Source organism: Bombina bombina, chromosome 10, assembly GCF_027579735.1.
Source record: "Bombina bombina isolate aBomBom1 chromosome 10, aBomBom1.pri, whole genome shotgun sequence".
In the NCBI taxonomy this organism is placed as follows: Eukaryota; Metazoa; Chordata; class Amphibia; order Anura; family Bombinatoridae; genus Bombina; species Bombina bombina.
Window position 1 is genome coordinate 204164781 of NC_069508.1, and position 13254 is coordinate 204178034.

A 13254-nucleotide genomic window follows, 5' to 3' on the forward strand; every position below is an offset into this window, starting at 1 on the left:
GACAGAAGAGGGTCTACCGCTCACTTCTTCCAAGACTCGTAATACCAGCGTTAGGCAAATCCCATTAAAAAGATAGGATACGCAATTGACGTAAGGGGATTTGCGGTAGCCTCGAGTCGCAGAAGAAAAGTGAGCGGTACACCTGTACCTGCCAGACTCGTAATACCAGCGGGCAGTAAAAAGCAGCATTAGGACCCCTTAACGCTGCTTTTTTACCCAAACGCCAAACTTGTGATCTAGCCGTATGAAAATTCTGCTCTCTGACTCTGTTCTAAGTCTATCAGTGCACAGCCCCGTGCTGCGTGCCTACCGCTTCTTCTGGACAATCATCTCTGCACTCTGCCCACCCCCAGACCCTCGTACGCCCTCCCTTCCTACCTCTTCAGTGTGCACTTAGGGTACCGTATCCGTACTGGTCTGGTGGGCATCATACATGACTCCTTCACTTTAGAGACAGTGTCAGACAGTCATGCGGTCAGGTGCCAGGCATCCTCCTCACGATTTCCAGGTTCCCGTTTAGAGAGACAGCACAGCAGTGAGTGACTCCTAAGCAGTGAGCACAGATGGGCAGGCAGGTTTAAGCTAGCAGCGCAACTTTGCAAGCCCCACAGCATGCCCACAACATTCATAGTGAAATTAGGCAGGGGAGGAGCAAAGTACAAACAAGCAACAGCAGCCAGAAAAACTATTTGTGGAAATTGCGACAAGGGCTCAAGGGGCAAAAAAATTAAGTGTGTCTACAACTTCCCCAGTCCCACTAATGTTCACAACTACTGGCCCCTCTAATAAAAAAACCTTGCATCTCTACATTGTATTTCTTTGAATTTAAAAAAAATAAAAAAAATAGTAAGAATTTTTTTTGGTGGTGTCACCCGGGTGCGATCCTCACCCCCTAGTGACGCCACTGAAGTATCTTCCCATCTCTCTGTATATCACATACCCATGGCTAAGTCTGTACTAATATTTTAAAATAACTAAAATAGCACTTAGTTTTGAATTTTAATTAAGCAGTATATTTCTGATTTTCCCTCCACCTGTATCAGACTAAGAGAACAAAGTAAAATTGATAACAGAAGTCATTTTAGTTGTGATTGTTTTGACCCTTTAAATGCATTGCATATATAGTTTCCAAGGGACCAGTTATTTGTCCCTTTAAATAATGTTATTTATGTAAATATATTCTCTTAAAGAGTAACTATAATGGTCCTTTAAGAACTTAAATAAAGAGTTTTATAAGAAGTATTTTTTTTACCTAAATCTGCTCACTCATCAGCCTTAAATGAGTGTAAGTTGTTTATTTGCAGTTTGTTCCATAGAATTTTATATAGTTTTTGGCAGTGTCACCATTTTTTGTTATTCATTTGGATATCTTACAAAATGCATCTATTTACTGTTGTACATCTGTGTGCCACCATACGTAGTTGTGTGTGTGTGGAACGTTGTTCGGCTCTTTGCCATTCCGCACTTGCTCCTACGCACACTGGCATATGGAACCATCTCAAAAAACATTTGAAAGAGCTGTTATTGTAATTGCTATATTGTTTCACATTAGCAAAGCAGCCTGCCAACCAATTCTGAATGTATTGGTCTCAATGAACGTTCCAACTACATATGATGCAAATCATGTCATCATTTTTGGCAAATTATTAAAAATATACTCTGTATATTAATTGAAAAGCTTATGGCCATAAATACTGAAGGTATTATTGAAAAATAACATTAAAACAGTAACGACATTTCAGTCATCTGCTGTGTCTTCCTTCCCCTAACAGATGATATTTTTTTTCTATTTTACAATGATTAAAGCACTCCATAAAAGAATTCATTTTTTTTGTTTAATATTTTAATATATTATATTATGATGATATTATTTTATCAGTAAATATTTTTTTTATTACTATACTGGCATATATACTGACATAAATAAAAATGCTACAATTCAATTTTATGCCATAATTGTTTTTGGTTGAAGGACCATCATTTCAAAAACCATGACTTGTAATATAAGATGATACTAAATATGCAAAATCTAAATTTTATTGCAGATCTTTTTGCAGATACAGTTAAACGTTATGGGTCATCTTCATTCTGGTCGATTGTGTTTTTTTAGCTCCAAATGCACCTTTTTTGAAGATCACAATGAAAACGATACCAACATTTTCATGTTTGCAAAATATCGGATCAGATATCAGAAAAGATGCACGAATCACAAACCACCCGACCATAAGTTATCGACTAAATATTGACAACAAAATAGACACTTTGGGGTAGATTTATTAACTGATGAGCGGACAAGATTCACTAAAGCGAATCATGTCCGATTCTGAGAGTCTGGATAACTCTCATTGGCTATGGTAATTTTGCAGGCCTGTTTACTTAATCAACCAATCAAGTATCTCTGGCCGCATTACCTGACTCAACCACTGGGGGCAAACAGAATGGAAATGTAGTTTTATTAGTAAAATACTTAACTACAGAAAAATATACTTCCTTATATATTTTTATAAAGTGTCCATTTAATACATTCAAATATACTTATGATTTCCTAGTATTAATAAAAAAATGAGTCAATTTCATATTGGCTTATTTAATTTAACTGAGTATGTATTTTTAAGACTAAACATGGGTATAATATTAAATCTTATAATATATATATATATATATATATATATATATATATATATACAGTATATATATATATATATATATATAATACATTTAATAAATAAATATATATATATATATATATATATATATATATATATATATATATATATATATATATACAGTATATATATATTTCCTACTGATAATGTCTTAAGAGATGTACTTAAAGGGCCATTAAACACTTTGAGATGGTAATATAAAATGATACATTTTATATAATAAAACAACTCTGCAATATACTTTCATTATTTATTTTGCCCTCTTTGCCTGTAATTCCATTCTGAAATTGTGAGCTTTTCAGTTCCTGTTAGAAATGGAAGTGCAGAACACTGTTAAATCCAGCACAACCATTGGCTGCACACTCTAGTGACCTATTTATAACTGACTCTAATTGGCCACAGCAGAGAAGGTAACACAAGTTACAACATGGCAGCTCCCAGTGTTTTATAGACACTAAAACTTTACACTTATTTTGTCACTTTTTAAACAACTAATGAAACTTTAAAAAATACATCTACATGTTACTCATGGACTAATCTTTTCTTTGAATGCATCATTCTATCTAGCATGCATTTAGTGTTTAATGTCCCTTTAAGAGTCATATTTCTATTAGGGGACTTGGTAATTTTATACCTAATTATTTTTCAGAAACAAAAAGGTATCAGCGCACATATATTTTCAAAAGCACAACATATTTTTTGAATTGCTGCAAAAAATTGCCTGCAAATACATCAAGAGACAACTATTCTTTTTAAATAATATTGGGAACTTAGTCACACAATATGGCCATATTGTGTGACTAAGTTCCCAATATGATTTAAAAAGAATAGTTGTCTCTTGATGTATTTGCAGGCAATTTTTTGCAGCAATTCAAAAAATATGTTGTGCTTTTGAAAATGGATGTGCGCTGATACCTTTTTGTTTCTGAAAAATAATTAGGTATAAAATTACCAAGTCCCCTAATAGAAATATGACTCTTAAAAGGACATTAAACACTTGGGGCCCGATCCGATATGCAGCGTCGCCCGCAAATGCCGGCGACGCCGAATTTTGCGCTGGTTTGGTATCCTATATACGGCGTAACCTAGAAGTTATGCTCGTATATTTCTGCTGTCGCCCGTAGTTTTTTGGTCCATAGGCAGGTATACCAAACCAGCGCAGTTTGGTATCCAATATACAGCGTAAGGACTTACATGGCGAAAATGGAGAAATCTTACTCCATTTTCACCTCGCCACAAAAAGCAGCCGTAGTAAGCCTTACGCTGTGTATTGGAGCCCCGTAACTCCCTAAACTAGCTACAAAACACCTAACGCATGCGCAATGTCTATCTACCTGTCAACCGCGATCTGCTAAATAAAACCTAACACCAAACGCATGCGCAATGTCTATCTACTTGTCAACCGCGATCCCCCGCCGCAATCCCTAATAAAATATTTAACCCCTAAACCGCCGCTCCCGGAACCCGCCGCCACCTACATTAACTACCCCCTAATGTGATCCCCCTACACCGTCCCCAACTATATTAAACTACCCCCTAAAGTGAGCCCCTTACACCGCCGCCATCTACCTTACCTACCCACTAAAGTGAGCCCCTTACACCGCCGCCATCTACCTTACCTACCCCCTAAAGTGAGCCCCTACCCCGCCGCCATCTACCTTACCTACCCCCTAAAGTGAGCCCCTACTCCGCCGCCATCTATTTTAAAATTATTAACCCCTAATTTAATCCCCCTACCCCGCTGCCAGCTATATTAAATTATTTAACCCCTAATCTAATCCCCCTACCCCGCCGCCACCTATATTAAATTATTTAACCCCTAATCTAATCCCCCTACCCCGCCGCCAGCTATATTAAATTATTTAACCCCTAAAATACTAAACTATCCCTACCACTAAACCTAAGTCTAACCCTACAAATAGCCCTTTTAAGGGCTTTTTGCGTGGCATTACCCCAAAGTAAACTGCTCTATTGCCAGCCCTTAAAAGGGCTTTTGGCGGGGCTTTGTCACAAAGTAAACTGCTCTTTTGCATCTAATCTAAATCCCCCTACACCGCCGCCACCTATAATAAATGTATTAACCCCTAATCTAATCCCCCTACACCGCCGCCACCTATATTAAACACATTAACCCCTAATCTAATCCCCCTACACCGCCGCCACCTATATAAAACACATTAACCCCTAATCTAATCCCCCTACACCGCCGCCAGCTTTATTAACTATATTAACCCTAATTATATTAGGGTTAATATAGTTATTATATTATATATATTAACTATATTAACCCTAATTATATTAGGGTTAATATAGTTAATATCATTATTATATTATATATATATTAAGTATAATAACCCTATCTAACTCTAACATCCCTAACTAAACTCTTATTAAAATAAATCTAATATTAATATTATTAATGAAAATATTCCTATTTAAATCTAAATACTTACCTATAAAATAAACCCTAAGATAGCTACAATGTAATTAATAATTACATTGTAGCTATTTTAGGGTTTATATTTATTTTACAGGTAAGTTGGTATTTATTTTAACTAGGTACAATAGCTATTAAATAGTTAATAACTATTTAATAGCGACCTAGTTAAAATAATTACCAATTTACCTGTAAAATAAATACTAACCTAAGTTACAAATACACCTACACTATCAATAAATTAAATAAACTACAAATATCTAAACTAAAATACAATTAAAAAAACTAAATTACAAAAAAAAACAAACACTAAATTACAAAAATTACAAAAATAATTACAAGATTTTTAAGCTAATTACACCTATTCTAAGCCCCCTAATAAAATAATAAAGCCCCCCAAAATAAAAAAATTCCCTACCCTATTCTAAATTAAAAAAGTTAGCTATTTTACCTTACCAGCCCTAAATTAAAAAAGTTAGCTTTTACCTTACCAGCCCTTAAAAGGGCCTTTTGCGGGGCATGCCCCAAAGAAAACTGCTCTTTTGCCTGAAAAAAAACACAATACCACCCCCAACATTACAACCCACCACCCACATAACCCTAATCTAACCCAAACCCCCCTTAAATAAGCCTAACACTACCCCCCTGAAGATCTCCCTACCTTATCTTCACCCAGCCGGGCCAAACTGTTCATCCGATCCGGGCGATGTCATCAATCCAGCGGCAGTGAAGTCTTCTTCCATCGGCGATGTCTTCAAGCAAAGCGGCATCTTCAATCTTCTTTGTTCGCTCCTCCGCCGCGGAGCATCCATCCGGCACGACGACTTCCCGACGAATGAGGTACCTTTAAATGACGTCATCCAAGATGGTGTTCGTCGAATTCCGATTGGCTGATAGGATTCTATCAGCCAATCGGAATTAAGGTAGAAAAATCTGGCTGATTGAATCAGCCAATCAGATTCAAGTTCAATCCGATTGGCTAATCAGATTCAAGTTCAATCCGATTGGCTAATTGGTTCAGCCAATCAGATTGAACTTGAATCTGATTGGCTGATTCAATCAGCCAATCAGATTTTTCTACCTTAATTCCGATTGGCTGATAGAATCCTATCAGCCAATCGGAATTCGACGGACGCCATCTTGGATGACGTCATTTAAAGGAACCTCATTCGTCGGGAAGTCGTTGTGCCGGATGAATGCTCCGCGGCGGAGGAGCGAAGAAAGAAGATTGAAGATGCCGCTTTGCTTGAAGACATCGCCGATGGAAGAAGACTTCACTGCCGCTGGATTGATGACATCGCCCGGATCGGATGAAGAGTTCGGCCCGGCTGGGTGAAGATAAGGTAGGGAGATCTTCAGGGGGGTAGTGTTAGGTTTATTTAAGGGGGGTTTGGGTTAGATTAGGGGTATGTGGGTGGTGGGTTGTAATGTTGGGGGGTGGTATTGTGTTTTTTTTTTCAGGCAAAAGAGCAGTTTTCTTTGGGGCATGCCCTGCAAAAGGCCCTTTTAAGGGCTGGTAAGGTAAAAGAGCTAACTTTTTAAATTTAGAATAGGGTAGGGAATTTTTTTTTATTTTGGGGGGCTTTATTATTTTATTAGGGGGCTTAGAATAGGTGTAATTAGCTTAAAAATCTTGTAATCTTTTTTTTATTTTTGTAATTTAGTGTTTGTTTGTTTTTTGTAATTTAGTTTAGTTTATTTAATTGTATTTTAGTTTAGATATTTGTAGTTTATTTAATTTATTGATAGTGTAGGTGTATTTGTAACTTAGGTTAGGATTTATTTTACAGGTAAATTGGTAATTATTTTAACTAGGTAGCTATTAAATAGTTATTAACTATTTAATAGCTATTGTACCTAGTTAAAATAAATACCAAGTTACCTGTAAAATAAATATAAACCCTAACTCCTAGATTTAGAGTTTTGCGGCCAAAGGGGTGCGTTAGCTATGCGTGCTTTTTTCTGGCCGCACCTTTTAAATACCGCTGGTATTTAGAGTTCACAGAATGGCTGGGTTTTCAGTGCGTTAGGCTCCAAAAAGGGAGCGTAGAGCATAATTTAACGCCACTGCAACTCTCGATACCAGCGGTGCTTACGGACGCGGCCAGCTTAAAAAACGTGCTCGTGCACGATTCCCCCATAGAAAACAATGGGGCTGTTTGAGCTGAAAAAAAACCTAACATCTGCAAAAAAGCCGCGTTCAGCTCCTAACGCAGCCCCATTGTTTTCTATGGGGAAACACTTCCTACGTCTGCACCTAACACCCTAACATGTACCCCGAGTCTACACACCCCTAACCTTACACTTATTAACCCCTAATCTGCCGCCCCCGCTATCGCTGACAACTGCATATTTTTTTAACCCCTAATCTGCCGCTCCGTAAACCGCCGCTACTTACATTATCCCTATGTACCCCTAACCTGCTGCCCCTAACACCGCCGACCCCTATATTATATTAATTAACCCCTAATCTGCCCCCCACAACGTCGCCGCCAGCTACCTACAATAATTAAACCCTAATCTGCCAACCGCAAAGCGCCGCCACCTACGTTATCCTTATGTACCCCTAATCTGCTGCCCCTAACACCGCCGACCCCTATATTATATTTATTAACCCCTAATCTGCCCCCCTCAACGTCGCCTCCACCTGCCTACACTTATTAACCCCTAATCTGCCGAGCGGACCGCACCACTACTATAATAAAGTTATTAACCCCTAATCCGCCTCACTCCCACCTCAATAACCCTATAATAAATAGTATTAACCCCTAATCTGCCCTCCCTAACATCGCCGACACCTAACTTCAATTATTAACCCCTAATCTGCCGACCGAATCTCGCCGCTACTGTAATAAATGGATTAACCCCTAAAGCTAAGTCTAACCCTAACACTAACACCCCCCTAAATTAAATATAATTTAAATCTAACGAAATAAATGCACTCTTATTAAATAAATTATTCCTATTTAAATCTAAATACTTACCTGTAAAATAAACCCTAATATAGCTACAATATAAATTATAATTATATTATAGCTATTTTAGGATTTATATTTATTTTACAGGTAACTTTGTATTTATTTTAACCAGGTACAATAGCTATTAAATAGTTAAGAACTATTTAATAGCTAAAATAGTTAAAATAATTACAAAATTACCTGTAAAATAAATCCTAACCTAAGTTACAATTAAACCTAACACTACACGATCAATAAATTAATTAAATAAAATACCTACAATCATCTATAATTAAACCTAACACTACACTATCAATAAATTAATGAAATACAATATCTACAAATAAATACAATGAAATAAACTAACTAAAGTACAAAAAATAAAAAAGAACTAAGTTACAAAAAATAAAAAAATATTTACAAACATTAGAAAAATATTACAACAATTTTAAACTAATGACACCTACTCTAAGCCCCCTAATAAAATTACAAAGCCCCCCAAAATAAAAAAATGCCCTACCCTATTCTAAATTAAAAAAGTTCAAAGCTCTTTTACCTTACCAGCCCTGAACAGGGCCCTTTGCGGGGCATGCCCCAAAGAATTCAGCTCTTTTGCCTGTAAAAAAAACACATACAATACCCCCCCCAACATTACAACCCACCACCCACATACCCCTAATCTAACCCAAACCCCCCTTAAATAAACCTAACACTAAGCCCCTGAAGATCTTGCTACCTTATCTTCACCATACCAGGTTCACCGATCCATCCTCGGAAGTCTTGATCCAAGCCTCGGAAGTGTTGATCCAAGCCCAAGCGGGGGGCTGAAGAGTGACGTCCATCCTCGGGCTGAAGTCTGGATCCAAGCGGCGGCTGAAGAACTCCATCCATGGGCTGAAGTCGGAAGTCCATCATCGGGATGAAGTCTTCTATAAAGCCGCATCTTCAATCTTCTTTCTTCTGGAGCGGAGCGGAGCCATCTTCTTTCCAACCGACGCGGATCCAACCTCTTCAACTGACATCTACTCGCCGAATGACGGTTCCTTTAAATGACGTCATCCAAGATGGCGTCCCTCGAATTCCGATTGGCTGATAGGATTCTATCAGCCAATCGGAATTAAGGTAGGAATATTCTGATTGGCTGATGGAATCAGCCAATCAGAATCAAGTTCAATCCGATTGGCTGATCCAATCAGCCAATCAGATTGAGCTCACATTCTATTGGCTGATCGGAACAGCCAATAGAATGCGAGCTCAATCTGATTGGCTGATTGGATCAGCCAATCGGATTGAACTTGATTCTGATTGGCTGATTCCATCAGCCAATCAGAATATTCCTACCTTAATTCCGATTGGCTGATAGAATCCTATCAGCCAATCGGAATTCGAGGGACGCCATCTTGGATAATGTCATTTAAAGGAACCTTCATTCGGCGAGTAGGCGTCGGTTGAAGAGGTTGGATCCGCGTTGGTTGGAAAGAAGATGGCTCCGCTCCAGAAGAAAGAAGATTGAAGATGCGGCTTGATAGAAGACTTCATCCCGATGATGGACTTCCGACTTCAGCCCATGGATGGAGTTCTTCAGCCGCCGCTTGGATCCAGACTTCAGCCCGAGGATGGACGTCACTCTTCAGCCCCCCGCTTGGGCTTGGATCAACACTTCCGAGGCTTGGATCAAGACTTCCGAGGACGGATCGGTGAACCTGGTATGATGAAGATAAGGTAGGAAGATCTTCAGGGGCTTAGTGTTAGGTTTATTTAAGGGGGGTTTGGGTTAGATTAGGGGTATGTGGGTGGTGGGTTGTAATGTTGGGGGGGGTATTGTATGTGTTTTTTTTACAGGCAAAAGAGCTGAATTCTTTGGGGCATGCCCCGCAAAGGGCCCTGTTCAGGGCTGGTAAGGTAAAAGAGCTTTGAACTTTTTTAATTTAGAATAGGGTAGGGCATTTTTTTATTTTGGGGGGCTTTGTTATTTTATTAGGGGGCTTAGAGTAGGTGTAATTAGTTTAAAATTGTTGTAATATTTTTCTAAATATTTTTTATTTTTTGTAACTTAGTTCTTTTTTATTTTTTGTACTTTAGTTAGTTTATTTCATTGTATTTATTTGTAGATATTGTATTTAATTAATGTATTGATAGTGTAGTGTTAGGTTTAATTGTAGGTAATTGTAGGTATTTTATTTCATTAATTTATTGATAGTGTAGTGTTAGGTTTAATTGTAACTTAGGTTAGGATTTATTTTACAGGTAATTTTGTAATTATTTTAACTATTTTAGCTATTAAATAGTTCTTAACTATTTAATAGCTATTGTACCTGGTTAAAATAAATACAAAGTTACCTGTAAAATAAATATAAATCCTAAAATAGCTATAATATAATTATAATTTATATTGTAGCTATATAAGGGTTTACTTTACAGGTAAGTATTTAGCTTTAAATAGGAATAATTTATTTAATAAGAGTTAATTTATTTAGTTAGATTTAAATTATATTTAATTTAGGGGGGTGTTAGTGTTAGGGTTAGACTTAGCTTTAGGGGTTAATCCATTTATTACAGTAGCGGCTAGAATCGGTCGGCAGACTAGGGGTTAATAATTGAAGTTAGGTGTCGGCGATGTTAGGGAGGGCAGATTAGGGGTTAATATTATTTATTATAGGTTTATTGAGGCGGGAGTGAGGCAGATTAGGGGTTAATAACTTTATTATAGTAGCGGTGCGGTCCGCTCGGCAGATTAGGGGTTAATAAGTGTAGGCAGGTGGAGGCGACGTTGAGGGGGGCAGATTAGGGGTTAATAAATATAATATAGGGGTCGGCGGTGTTAGGGGCAGCAGATTAGGGGTACATAAGGATAACGTAGGTGGTGGCGCTTTGTGGTCGGCAGATTAGGGGTTAATTATTGTAGGTAGCTGGCGGCGACGTTGTGGGGGGCAGGTTAGGGGTTAATAAATATAATATAGGGGTCGGCGGTGTTAGGGGCAGCAGATTAGGGGTACATAAGTATAACGTAGGTGACGGTCGGCAGATTAGGGGTTAAAAAATTTTAATTGAGTGGTGGCGATGTGGGGGGACCTCGGTTTAGGGGTACATAGGTAGTTTATGGGTGTTAGTGTACTTTAGAGCACAGTAGTTAAGAGCTTTATAAACCGGCGTTAGCCCAGAAAGCTCTTAACTACTGCCTTTTTTCTGCGGCTGGAGTTTTGTCGTTAGATTTCTAACGCTCACTTCAGCCACGACTCTAAATACCGGCGTTAGAAAGATCCCATTGAAAAGATAGGATACGCAAATGACGTAAGGGGATCTGCGGTATGGAAAAGTCGCGGCTGGAAAGTGAGCGTTAGACCCTTTAATGACTGGCTCGAAATACCGGCGGTAGCCCAAAACCAGCATTAGGAGCCTCTAGCGCTGGTTTTGACGGCTACCGCCCAACTCTAAATCTAGGCCTAAGATAGCTAATTATTAATTACATTGTAGCTATCTTAGGGTTTATTTTATAGGTAAGTATTTAGATTTAAATAGGAATATTTTAATTAATAATATTAATATTAGATTTATTTTAATAAGAGTTTAGTTAGGGATGTTAGAGTTAGATAGGGTTATTATACTTAATATATATATATATATATAATATAATAACGATATTAACTATATTAACCCTAATATAATTAGGGTTAATATAGTTAATATATATAATATAATAACTATATTAACTATATTAACCCTAATATAATTAGGGTTTATATAGTTAATATAGCTGGCGGCGGTGTAGGGGGATTAGATTAGGGGTTAATGTGTTTATTATAGGTGGCGGCGGTGTAGGGGGATTAGATTAGGGGTTCATGTGTTTAATATAGGCGGCGGCGGTGTAGGGGGATTTAGATTAGATGCAAAAGAGCAGTTTACTTTGTGACAAAGCCCCGCCAAAAGCCCTTTTAAGGGCTGGCAATAGAGCAGTTTACTTTGGGGTAATGCCACGCAAAAAGCTCTTTTCAGGGCTATTTGTAGGGTTAGACTTAGGTTTAGTGGTAGGGATATTTTAGTATTTTAGGGGTTAAATAATTGAATATAGCTGGCGGCGGGGTAGGGGGATTAGATTAGGGGTTAAATAATTTAATATAGGTGGCGGCGAGGTAGGGGGATTAGATTAGGGGTTAAATAATTTAATATAGGTGGCGGCGGGGTAGGGGGATTAGATTAGGGGTTAAATAATTTAATATAGGTGGCGGCAGTGTAGGGGGATTAAATTAGGGGTTAATAATTTTAAAATAGATGGCGGCGGGGTAGGGGCTCACATTAGGGGGTTATAGATTTAATATAGCTGGCGGCAGGGTCCGGGAGCGGCGGTTTAGGGGTTAATAACTTTATTTGGTGGCGGCGGGATCCGGGAGCGGCGGTTTAGGGGTTAATAACTTTATTAGGTGGCGGCGGGGTCTGGGAGCGGCGGTTTAGGGGTTAATAACTTTTTTTATTGTTAGGATAGTGAGGGGGGATAGCGGATAGAGGGTTAGATGTGTCGGGCTATGTTTGGGAGGCGTGTTAGACAGTGTGGGTGATTTCATACTTTAGTCAGGTTTTGTAGGCGCCGGCAGTTTCTAAAGTGCCGTAAGTCACTGGCGACTCCAGAAATTTGTACTTACGCAGATTTCTGGACATCGCTGGTTTATCCAACTTACGGCACTTTAGCATCTGACGGTGCCGTATATGGGATAGCTCGAGTTGCGAGCTGAAACTGCGGGCGGTGGGGGTTCCCTCGCTTGCGCCGCAAACTACGCTGCATATCGGATAGCGCCCTAAATGCATGCTAGATAGAATGATGCATTCAAAGAAAAGATTAGTCCATGAGTAACATGTAGATGTATTTTTAAAAGTTTCATTAGTTGTTTAAAAAGTGACAAAATAAGTGTAAAGTTTTAGTGTCTATAAAACACTGGGAGCTGCCATGTTGTAACTTGTGTTACCTTCTCTGCTGTGGCCAATTAGAGTCAGTTATAAATAGGTCACTAGAGTGTGCAGCCAATGGTTGTGCTGGATTTAACAGTGTTCTGCACTTCCATTTCTAACAGGAACTGAAAAGCTCACAATTTCAGAATGGAATTACAGGCAAAGAGGGCAAAATAAATAATGAAAGTATATTGCAGAGTTGTTTTATTATATAAAATGTATCAATTTATATTACCATCTCAAAGTGTTTAAT

At 38.2% G+C, this 13254-nt stretch overlaps 1 protein-coding gene across 1 annotated transcript in view; it reads right to left on the bottom strand.

Moving 5' to 3' along the window:
- Positions 1-476: 476 nt before the first annotated feature.
- TM2D1 (TM2 domain containing 1) overlaps positions 477-13254 on the bottom strand; it is a 266966-nt gene continuing 254188 nt past the window's right edge. Inside the window, exon 6 of the mRNA XM_053693645.1 lies at positions 477-546. Within this exon, the coding sequence (XP_053549620.1) occupies positions 517-546 (30 nt within the window). The 3' untranslated portion in view covers positions 477-516. The remainder of the gene's footprint in view (positions 547-13254) is intronic.